We start from the raw sequence: 12,873 nt of genomic DNA, 5'->3' as shown, positions 1-12,873 counted from the left end.
TGTCTGTCAAGTCAATACAAGTATTACAAAAATGTGGCATATGCCATGTCCAAATTGATATACAATAAAAATGTAGAATATATCTACATGTATTGGTCACTCTAGGACCAAAACTAACACTATATGATCCTAAACTTCTGGTGGATCATTAAAATCAAGCCTCTTCGATGCAGTATGCGGCTTTGTAGATGGCTGCAAAACCACAATTCAAAAGCCAAGTTAGAATTCTTTTGTAGAAAATAGTTCATAATTGACATCATTACTATGCATTTAACTTTAATTCCTTTGCAATTGAAATGTAGATTACCTCATCGGCTGATCCAGGAGCTAATGTCTTCGCTCTCCTCTCCTTGTGACTCTTATGAGTTTTCTTGAAGACATACTTAAATGGATCCACGTTATGGTCGTACCGCGAACAAGTCTATTGTAGATTAAATGTACAATTAATACAATGTACTAACATAAATATATCAAAAACACTTAAAAGCTATAATATAGAGAACAATGGCGTATCTGTGCCTCAGATGCTTCTCCAATGGACTGAGGATGGCTCACCATCAATGTAGAAATGGTCGCTATTACCTATACAAAAAATGTACAAAGATTAAATACAATTAATATAATGATAAGTATTGAAGGTTGAAAAAAATTAATTTTACATATCAAACAAAAGTGTATCAGATCCTGATATGCTTCTCCAGTGCAAGGAGGAGAGTTCGCCATTGATGAAATAGGTATGGATATTTGCTGTATGAAAAAAATATAAGATTATAATATATCACAAGCTCACATGTACGCATGCATATAATCATGAAATCAAGAAAATAAAATAGAGATACATACCTTCACCCTCTCTTGATTCGTAGGTGAATCAGGTGCATTCAACATATCCACAAAGCTCAATGGCCACTGTACATGTAAAATAGACAAAAAACACTAATCAATCTACAAACCCCAACTAATACTTGATTTCAACATTTTCAAACAATTGTACAACTAAAAATGTGTTCAATTACCTTCTTCACATGTTTTGGCATCTTTGAGATATTCTTTTTCTTCGGATGAGCCCTAGATGCGGAGGGGGTGCCCTAAAAAGAGAAAATTAACATGAGATATTAGTACAGATAATAAATTAAACATAATTTTAAAAATCTAAAATGAAATGACTTGCATATTCCATCAAAACAATACATAAAAAGAGTTGTACAAAATATGATATCATATAGCCTTGTAGGCCAAAATCGATCATTGACAGCGTGATGTCATCAATCTGGGACATTTCGTCCCCTGTCAACACCTACAAACCATAAATTGGACCAAGCATTAAAGATATTTAGTATATCTTGTATTTTTTTGAATTCAAAGTGTACTATTCTATTTTAACATGTTACAAAATTTATACCTCATGCGTCAAAGTTACAGCTGTGGTAATTGGGGGAGGTGTATGGGATACTACTGCTGCATCCTGAAATGCATATTATTTGTCTCAATTTAAATCGATGTATAAATGAAAATTCATTTATGTAATTACAAAATTAAAGTGACTGATAAATAAAATGTTATGAATTCAAATCAACACACCTGTGTCTGTGGCTCATGGGCAAACACCATGTCCATCAACTCATCTGTCAGTGCAACATCCTCAACCGTGTGAGCCTGACATCTACAACCACAAATCATGCATAGATGATATGAGTATCCATCTACACTGGTTGCATCATCTATCCCCAAGCATATCCCCGAGAAAATGACACACATATGCTCGATGGGCTCTCTGTCACCCTCTAATGGCTCATCATCCAATACAATAGGGTGTGCTAATGATGTCCCATGCTAGATGATGGCACCAGTCAATGTTGTGGTCGCCTGAAGAGTTTGTAGCTCCATCGACTCTTTCAGCTCTAATGGGACAGCCTGATGCACCTTGGGTTTGGGTGCTAGGGGGCGGTGACTCTCCGTGGCTAATCGCCTACGGGCTCTAGGTCTATCTTGGGCAGAGCCACCACCTCTACCATGAAACTCTCTCGTGTCAAAATAATTTGGGCGCACATTGAGCACAAACTCACAATATATTTTTCTCAAAAAATATAATGGCACCTCATAATTATTACAAGGTGGATCGTCAAAGACCATCCACCACCTCTACCAAAAAATATTCTTCATTTGCACATTGGTACACCAATGTATGGGAAATCTCTTTGCATTAGGAGGTAATGACTGACCAGTTTTGGGGTCAACAAAAAGGGCACATATTTTTTGTTTAGAAATATTTTTGTTTTTAACTCCATCGTATGATAGCCCATTGGCATAGAATTGACGACACCTATCCCTAAAGCTTCCCCATTTGGTAATTTCTTGGAAACAACTATGGCACCACTAGCTAATGTTTCTAGGCTAGTGGCGAGGGATTGATGATGGTCAAGTTCAGAAGTTTTCAATTTTACAATCAGTCTATTGATTTTGGATGTATTTTGCCCTAACTGATTAATTAATTCTTCTTGTGTTTCGGCTGTGCGGTCAAAAGGAGGAATTAGGGGTTGTTCTTGTGTGTTTTTAGGAGGTGTATTTGGTTGTTCTTGTGGGTTTTCAGAAGGTGCATTGGTTGTTCTTGTTCTAGATTAGAAGAATCTGGTTTTTGAAACAAAAAATGAAAAAACCTAATCAAAATTAATGAAATTAAATTCAAAATGTAAAACAAATTGCATAAACTAGAAAGAAAGACAAAAAAAACAAAAAACTAACCTTGATCCATAGCCAGAGGACAAATTTCGCACCCTGTTCACGGTTTCGGTTAGAAAATGGGAAAAAAAGAAAGTAAAAAACACGCTTTTCGAGTAAATGAGGACCCAGTTTTTTTAAAAAACTTTTTTCATCAGGCATCGCGTACGCGGTTTTACTAGGATTATTAGCACGTACACACTCATTTTCCTATAAGCAGTGCGTACGCACTAATTTTCCTAGGCGTAGCGTGTACGCGCTAAGTTTCCTAAGCTCAACGCATATGTGCTACCTTTTCTAGGCTCAGGAAAAACAAACCTAAGCGCGTACGTGGGAATCTGAAATTTTAAAACCGCGTACGCGCTGCCTATTTTTCCAAGTTTTTTTGGGGTGGTGTCCACTTTTATGACCACCATCTTTGTACACACTCATTTTCCTATAAGCAGTGCGTACGCACTAATTTTCCTAGGCGTAGCGTGTACGCGCTAAGTTTCCTAAGCTCAACGCGTACGCGCTACCTTTTCTAGGCTCCAGAAGAACAAACCTAAGTGCGTACGCAAGAATCTGAAATTTTAAAACTGCGTACGCGCTGCCTATTTTTCCAAGTTTTTTTGGGGTGGTGTCCACTTTTATGACCACCATCTTTGTGCACATGCCTAGTGGTTTCTTTAGGTCTCTACCCCTTGCCACTTAAATGAGAGCTTCGGTTTAGTAACCTATCTATATACTTAGTTGTTGATGTTGGAACAGGGGAAGAGGAAACTGCTCCTTTCTCTCTGCAGGATGATGACTTTTGGCTTTGTGAGGAGCCGACCTGTTGTTTTGAATTACAATTTAACCAATCAGATGCCCTCCTTAACACTGGAGTAGCATGAGCCATTAGGTCTGAGACCTCTTCTTTAGACCAATAAATTTATGTTGGGGTCGCATCAACAAGAGTATGATACTCTTGGTCAATAATGACCTCATCTTCAACCACATCATCGGGAAAATTAAAGGAAACACCAAAAGTGTGGATTTGTTGTAGAGAGAGCCTCATGAAACTTCTCTTAAACACTACAACATCATCTAGACAATCCTCCCATAAATCTTTGATTTCAGGCCAATGCATGTAAGCTTTGGCTCCATAAAAATAATGCTTAACACATCCCTTACTATTAGAACTACTTCTAGATGGTAGAGATAGAAAATTAAATTTCTCCATATCGTTCCCACAGCCTTAGAAACACTATTTTCTTTGTAAGAGAAACAATTTATGGATAATGGGTAGGAGTATCCTTTCTTCCCCATGTTCAAGTATCTAACATTAACAATAGTCATTTGGCGGTAAACTTCTAGAAACACAATATAATCAGACAGGAACCGAGGCAATTTAGCAGCGCCTTCTCAAAACCCCCAATTCTAAGGTACGTGAACTTGTCGAATTGGGTATAGAAACTCCCAAATTTTGTCTGAAAGGTAGCTGACTCATGGAAAATCTATAGGCCAGGATTTCCTTCTAATTTCCTGACCATGCCCATTGAGAACACATTATTGACATGGGAAAAAGCTTGCATATTCTTTCGCACGGTGAGCTGGGGGGATTTCCTATAGACAGGTGTGAATGTAGGGAGAGGATGATGAAATTACAGACCTGACCAAGTAGACTCTTGACTAGCTAGGATGAAAATTAGATATGAACACATATAAAAAACCAGGGATTGACGAAAATTTCACAATTGTTCATTCAAGTGATAGCCAATGATAGAGGCCCAATCAATAAAACTTCCAGGAGAACAAATTACTAGAATGAAATGACACATCCAAAACTCAAAAGAGTCAGTGCAAGCATTTCCTACAACACGATGCAAGAGGGCTATAATTTCCGCAACTTCATCTTTAAAGTCAATCCTTTTTAATTTGGCAGGAAATTGAGAATTACCTCCCTTTTCAGAATTTAAATAGTTCCTAGCAATGCAACTCATACACCAGTCCCCATGCGTTCAAAAATACTCTTCGCCAGCTAGAATAGACATATTTTCGAAGGCCTCTCTTTGAGGAAGGCACAAAGTGCGGGAGACGCTTACAAAATTAATCTGTTCAACAACCCTACCACCCTTTGGTCGGATTTCTTGTGTCTTTGGGTTGTATCTTTCAGAGAATGAAACAACTAAATATGTGCAGGCAACAACAGATGGAAAACCAGCTGTGAAAGCCAAGCCACACTGAAAAATTCTCTCCCGTAGTGGGGCTCTCTCACTTCCTTCAAGCTCTTGCAGAAAAGTTTCTAATTTCAACTTTTTGACTTCCATGTGTCGCACACCTAGCCAGTGATTTTGTATCACACTCTGCATGGACACAAGCTAGATAATGCACCTTGTGAAAACTCAAAAATGAAGGCTGGTTCAAAAATCATCTGCCACGCTGTCTATGTCCTGAGGTGATGTAACATGCGTTAAATATTGCATTTACTTCGCCTTTAAAAATGGTCCTTTAATTCACCTTATTCTTGCTCACAAAGCAAACAACATTAGTCCAAACAAAGCAAACAACATTAGTCCATACAAAGACTTGACACAAAGGTGGCACCCCAAAACCTAGGTGGAAGTTGACAAGATGCTCTGTCAGAAAAATTATGAACTTAAGAACCTACAGTTGGGAGATAAAAATTTTACAACCCACGCTAGAGTGACTGAAGCACAAGACAACAGGAGATCGAGTGATCGAAAACTTTTGAAACTTCTTAACCCCACGATAAGTTTAGAAAGGGATGCAATGCATGACATGACTTCAGAAACTCATAAAGCTCGCAACTGGAAGCTTGAAATATGAAGCGAAAGGGAACACTTAGGAGAAATTTGGATGGTGAATCCAAAGTTAAAAAGGGGGCAAGAGTAACAAATACCCCTCTAAGAGACTTGACATCGCATTGAAAAGCATTCCCAAGTGAAAAAATGATGTAGTCAGGTAAAACACAATCAATACCATTAATGAAAACATACAAATTGACACAAGTTTGGATCGAATTTTCTTCAATATTCTTTCTTTGCAAATTCTAACCATTATTCCATTACATTGAAAAGAGCCTATTTTAACAACCTAAAAATTTCCTTTTTGGGCTGATTTTTTTACAAAATCTAAAATTTGACATTTATGGAAATTTTTCAAATCTATCCCAAAAATCACGAAATACTCTAGAAATCTAAACAACATTATCACAACACAAATTACCAGCTTTCTAACCCCATAAATATTATGAGTTAAAAAATTATTCTTTTGAAGCCTCAGATGAAGAAATCAGGCCCTGAAAACTTGACCGATCCGAGCTCAAACCGAACTAGCTTTCCTCAACAATCCAAATAGCTTCTCATGATACACCTCCATGTCAAATTTCAGCCCAATCGGACAACCAAGTCAAAAGTTATGACCGCGTGAAGTCCCTGTATTAAAAAAACATATCCATTGCCAAATCTAACCTAAAGCCCATGACTAGAAGCGGGAAATTTAATTTTGAAATTTTAGAAATAAGCATGAGTGTGAAGGAGGATGCCATAGATAATACATTGTTCTTTTTTTAAAACTTAATTTTGATTAGTTGTTTGAAAGTGGTATAAATTAAGGCTCCTATTGTTAGTGTGTTTTTTCCACTTTTATGTTTCCCATCTATTGCGACCAAAAATACATAAGTTAGTGGTAGTTCTTCTTCTAATGTAGCAACACCATCAAACATTTCAACCTTACTTTTCCCTTCTAGTCATTAAATTGTAGCTAACTCAATGATTACAACTGGTGCAATAGGTCCTATCAAATGTATTGATCAATTCAAGGTAGAGTGTTGTCTTAGGGTGCTCTTCATGCCTTCAAAATTAATAGAGGTATGGGAAGGGTTTTTGGGTTTGACTTTCTTGATTCTACTATAATAGAAATACATATTATATCGTTTAATAATATAGTTGATCAATTTTGTGAAAGCAAGGTGTGTGTAGTTTCTAACAATTATCATAAGGGTTGCAAATCTTGCCTAGAAGTAATCTTGAATTTTTTACTAATCTAGATTACTTTGTGTTTCAAACTCAATAGGTTTGATTTAGACATTGAAAAGGAGACTTCAATCCACAATAGGCCTTGATTGTAAGGGTTAAGTTCTCCTAGATAAAAATCTTAGATGAAACAATTAAATGAATTTTAAGTGAATCTATGAATACAACATGCATAAATATTTAAAATTTGGTGCATATGTTGATAGACTTTAAATTACAAAATAGACAACAAATTGGTGACTCCCAAGAGCTCCCACAATTGTATACGTAATAGGACAGTTCCCACTATATTAGACCTTTAATGATAATAATAATCATTTGATTAATCATTATAATCATTCCCAACTATCATTCAAAAATGACACATGGACTTTGACAATCCATAAATCTCAAGACCTAACACTTGAAGTGCAAGATAGTACACATGCCTCCCTTATGAGAAAGGAGGATCATCTACATGCACCATCAACATTAATATACGAAACAATTCAATTAACAATATATTTTATTTTAAATTTGCATCTTTTTATGATTCTCAAACTAATTAAGATTACACTCATTACAAATACCTCTCATGTGATTAACTCCATAGCCTGTCTTTTAGTTTTGGAAGCAGCAATAAAGAGCATTATCAGGTCAGGCTCCTGGCTGACAGCTGACGACAGACCTTTGACATTGTCCCATAACATTTATGGAGACAAAGCAGTTGAATTGAATCATAAGCCCCAAATGGGCAAAATGGTTGACGACATTGCTCACGATATTTGCTTCTAAATCTTATTAAAAAGAAGTTTATGTATGGCGTAGACGTAGCCTGTAATAATAACCACAAACAGAAAAAAACTAGCGATGAAACAACCCTGCATTATTAATGCTCCATGCTGATGCTTAGCGGGGTTGTTGCAGGTGATCTTCACATGGCAGTGTCCATCAAATTTATTGGCCTATCTTGACATCTATCCACTTGTGTGCAAACATGAGGCGGCTCTTCTGAATCCACGGGCGAATGAATATGCTGAAAACTTAGCATAAAAAGAACACCCACTATACCATTGATTTTCATTCTTCACTTGTGTTTTTCTTTTCCTAATACTCTTATCCTCCATAGTTTTAGTAAAGAAAATTAAGGCCAAGTTTTAGCATTGGGTATGGAGTTGAGCAGGGTGGCAAAAATGGTTCGAAGCATTAGGAGATGGCAGAAGCTCTCTAATGGAGGAAGTGGCAAAATATCTAAGTCAAATTACAGTGTTCCTCTTGATGTCCCGGAAGGACACCTGGCTGTCTATGCAGGATTTGGGTGTGAAATCAAGCGCTTTATTGTACCTGCAGTTTACTTCAATCATTCACTGTTTCGGCCATTGCTGGACAAGGTAGAAGAGGAATTTGGATTCAATAACAGTGGACCCATTCTTATTCCCTGTAAACCTTATCTATTTCAACAGATTCTCTGCCTTCTTGGTGGAGATTGTAGTGATATGAGCAATTGGAATAACCAGCAAGTGATAGCATGGATGAGTGAAATGGAAATGGTAGTTTCTGCGGATCTCAGTACTTCATCTAATTCTCTTTGCTTACGACCAAAACGGATTAGTTTTGTGACAGGTTGTTGAGCTTAAGGAACTTATGTATATATAGCAGCTTGTAAGCTTTTTTTTCTAGCCGAGTGGAAGGAATTCATAAACTTCAGTTTTTCTTGATCTTGTAATTTTTTATTGCTACTTTTTATTTCACACAGAGGTGTTAAGATTAGCTTGTAACGAGCTTAAAATATCGAAATCAAAGAGGCCCATTGTATCTATAGTAAATTCACGCCACAGAGTTTTGTTGGAATACGGAATAAAAACTATTATGTAATGTTGACATTTGGAAGGATAAGTTTAACTAAGATTTCTTTTAAAGATTGTAGTGCAGCAGCGGATGGGCAGGGTTTTGTTTATTTATATATAAACACATACACACATAGACACACCACTTTTAACAAATGATAACATAAATCTGTTAAAATTTGATAATGCAATAATTACATTTAGATATAAGAATCGGATAATTGAGAAATTGAAAGTGATAAAAAAAGATTATCTTTTTCAATGACATGTTGATTATCAACATCATTATCATAATTAATAAGAACACATGGAACATTGATTAGAAAGTTGTAAGAGAAATTGTTGTTATGCACAATGTTGTGCTATGTGACCTAGACATGGATAGGGCAACATTATATTGTCTTTCTTTAATATTGATACGATCAACAATATTTACATCTTTATTTAATAATATATTTCAAAAAGGAGTTGTGCTGGAAAGTATAGTGGAACATTCTTTTTAATGAAAGGAGATGTTTGATATTGTCTTAATAACAAGTCAAGTTAGATGATTGGACAAGTTTGCAATCAAGATGTAATTGTTGTCGTTTTCACAACACAATTATTTTTTTAAATTGGGGAGCTTTGTTTTGAAACTCTCATCTCATTTTGAATCCAATACTTATATGCTCCTTGTTTTAAAACGGTCAATTAAAGGTATCCTTTGTATTCATTTAGTTAGAGTGTTGATGTTGCTAGTTCATAGACTAAGTGATGCAGGAGCATCCCCGATTCTTGGCAATCTTGCATCAACCAAGTATAATTATTTTATGTTTGTTTTCAATTTTGCAATTTCATCATTTTATTCTGCATTTTTACTTGCATTGGCTCATCGGATCTTGTGGAGTTGGATTTTGCTTGAGGACATGATCATATTCCTTATTCCTAAACCACAGAGCATTTGGATCATTTTCCGACAAGTTATCGATTCCGGTTTCCAAGACAGTTTTCTAGCACTGGAACCATTTGGACCTATTTGTATTGGTGAATCTACTGGATCCCTTCGGTAGCTTGTGCAACCCTGTGCATTGTTTCCGATGTTATTTGGCGTGGGGCCATTTTTCCCTTTGATCCGCACTTCATCCTTTGAATTTTTCGGAGGAATCTCTTTGGCAGAGGCCGACCTTTTGGTTTTCATGTTTGGTCTTGTTCTTTGGTATTTGATCCCTTTTTGGTCCAACCGGATCCCCTTGAATCATATAAATCATTGTAATTGAGCATTAGAAGTCAAGTAAGAAAGTAAGTGGAAATGAAATAGAATATAGTAGATAGATCTTAGGTTTGTAGGTCTGGGAGAGACCTGTTATGTAATTAAGCATGTTTGTAGCAGGCTAGTGAGCCAGATCTTATACCCTAGATGTTACCGGTTATCTGAAATCAATTTTCATGATCTAATTCATTCAGTTCTACATTGCCTCCATCATAGTTTCTTGTTTTCGTTGTGTTTACTCTTGCTGCCCAGTCCAGATTAATCTCTTTGAGGTCCCTCCCAACCGGTGCCTACATCAGGTGGTATCAGAGCAAGATTTCCTTTTGGAGATTATGTTGTCTTGAGAATTTTTTTGTAGGGTGGCGAACTGTGAATCCAATCTGCAACTGCAGAGGACTGGCGTGAAGATGACGCGAAGAGGAAATAGGAATGGTGGAGTGCGTGGGAATGTAGACCTTGCTATGATGGAAATGTTGCAAGGAATGGCAGCCCGGTTGGAAGCCATTGAGAAAATCCAGAGAAGAGGTCGGCATATTGAAGATGTGAGTGAAGATGAGGAAGAAGATGGCCCAACAGAACAAGTAGCAAATCCACTGGTGATGGATCCAAATGAAGAAAGGTTCTTGAGAGTTTTGAGTAGGGAAAACACTAAACCACATTTTACCCCACCAGAGTATGATGGAAAGTTGGATTCGGATGAGTTGATGGATTGGATCTCGGAGATGGAGAAATATTTTAATTTTGAGAACATTGTAGAGGAAAGAAAGGTGCAGTATGCCTATACCCAGTTGAAAGGTCATGTATCTCTTTGGTGTGAGCATTTGTAGGTTGATAGATAGGGAAGAGGTAAAGATAAGATCAAATCATGGGAGCGGATGGTTGCTAAGTTAAAATCAAAGTTTATGCCAGCTGATTATGAAGTGAACCTATTCCAGAAGTTGCATAACTTGAAGCAGAAGGAATCTAGTGTGAAGGAGTACACCAAAGCATTCTACAAGTTGAATATCAGATACGAACATGTCGATGATGAGGTTGAACAAGTTGCGAGATATTTGAATGCACTACGGATGTCTATACAAGATGAAATCAGTTTGATCAAGTTGCAAGGTATTGAAGAAGCGTACCAGTATGCCTTGAAAGAAGAAGAGAAGCTAAACAAAAGACATGAGCAGAGACAATGAGGTAGAGGTGGAAGGTTTTCCGAAGGAAGATTTCAAGGAGGAAGAGGATATACCAAAGGAAGAGGAACCTGCACAGATTAGAACAAGGACAAGGAAGTAAGTAAAGAAGGTAATTCATACCGGAAGGATGACCAAAATTTTTACCATAGGAGAGAACTAGATGGCTACCGGAGTGAAAATTTTGGAAAAGATGATAGAAGACAAGATAAGAGAGTGTTTAGAGGAACTTTCTATAAGTGAAGAGGAGAAGGACATTGTTCTTTCGAATGTAAGAAGACATAGAACACTGGGAGAACAACATTGGTGGAAGAAAGCCCCACCAAATCAGCTAACAAACCTGAAGATGGAGAACTGTTGATGATTAGGAGAGATTTGTGTCATACTAGAGAAGATGAGGAGCCCTTGGAGAGGAGAAATTTTTTCAAGACCATATGTAAGGTATCTAGTAAGTTTTGTAAAGTTGTTATTGATAGTGGTAATTTGGATAATCTTGTTTCAGAAGAAATGGTGAATAAGTTGAAGTTGGATAGATTGAAACACCCTAAGCCTTATCAAATAGCATGGATTTAGGATGATCATAAGTTGTTAGTAAGTGAGCAATGTTTGGTGAAATTGAAAATTGGGAATTATCATGATGAAGTCTTGTGTGATATTATGCCTATGGATATTTGTCGCCTTTTGTTGGGTAAACCTTGGCAGTTTGATAGACAAGTAATACATGATGGGAGAAAGAACATATACACTATTGCAGCAAATGGGATGAAACAAACCTTGTTACCCTTGGAGGAACCCTTGAAGAGTGAAGTCTATACGAATGCTAGAATCTATTTGGTGGATAGAAGAAAATTCCCAGATGGAATCAGACATGAGATTGTGTGTTTTGCCTTTGTTCCTAAGAAGACTAAGCATCCAGAGCATCAATAAGAACAATTGGAAGAGATAAAGCAGTTACTGACAGAGTATGAAGACATAATTTTAGATAATGTTCCTAATGGATTACCACTTATGAGAAGTATCAGTCATTGCATGGACCTATTTCCTAGAGCTAGTTTGCCTAACAAAGCTACACAATGGTTGGCACCGATAGAGAATGAAGAGTTGAATAGACAAGTGCAAGAATTTTTGAAGAAAGGTTTGGTTAGAGAAAGTTTGAGCTCTCGTGCAATACCAGTAGTATTAGCACCTAAGAAGAATAGAGAATGGAGGATGTGTACCAATTCTAGAGAAATAAATAAGATCATAGTGAAGTGTCGATTTCCTTTACCTAGAATGGACAACATAATGGACTGTTTGAGTGGAGCCAAATACTACAAAAAGATAGACTTGAAGAGTGGATATCATCAGAGAAGAATCAGAGAAGGAGATGAGTGGAAGAAAATGCTCAAGACAAATGAAGGATTGTATGAATGGTTGGTGATGCCTTTTGGGTTGACTAATGTACATAGTTCTTTCATGAGGTTGATGAATGAGGCACTGAATAAATTTTTGGGTAAGTTTGTTATTGTATATTTGGATGACATTCTGATTTTCAGTAAGGCAAAAGAGGAGCATTTGTTGTGTATAAGACAAGTTTTGAAGAGGTTGAGAGAAGAAAAGTTGTTGATAAACCTTAAGAAGTGTACTTTCATGAAGGAAGAGTTAGTCTATTTAAGATTTGTGATATATGTGGATCGTTTGAAGATGGACCCTGAGAAAGTAAAACCAATTGTTGAATGGCCTACATCAGAAAGCATTGGAGAGGTAAGATCATTTTATGGACTGACTAGTTTCTATCTGAAGTTCATCAAAAATTGTAGTTCAGTTTGTAACCCTATGACTGAGACAATGAGGGGAGATAGGAAGGAATTCAAGTGGACAACCAGAGAAAATAAGAGTTTTGA

The 12,873-nt window shown here is 36.8% G+C and overlaps 1 protein-coding gene across 1 annotated transcript; it reads left to right on the top strand.

Annotated features, from left to right (window-relative positions):
- Window positions 1–7,885: 7,885 nt before the first annotated feature.
- Window positions 7,886–8,347, top strand: LOC131056143 (indole-3-acetic acid-induced protein ARG7-like). The gene has a single exon (XM_057990493.1). The coding sequence runs from the start codon at window positions 7,886–7,888 to the stop codon at window positions 8,345–8,347; it is 462 nt and encodes a 153-aa protein (XP_057846476.1).
- The last annotated feature ends 4,526 nt before the right edge of the window (window positions 8,348–12,873 follow it).

This window comes from Cryptomeria japonica, chromosome 2 (assembly GCF_030272615.1).
Source record: "Cryptomeria japonica chromosome 2, Sugi_1.0, whole genome shotgun sequence".
Taxonomy (NCBI): Eukaryota; Viridiplantae; Streptophyta; class Pinopsida; order Cupressales; family Cupressaceae; genus Cryptomeria; species Cryptomeria japonica.
Note: the sequence above shows the minus strand (reverse complement) of the source record. Positions and strands in the feature narration are given on the sequence as shown.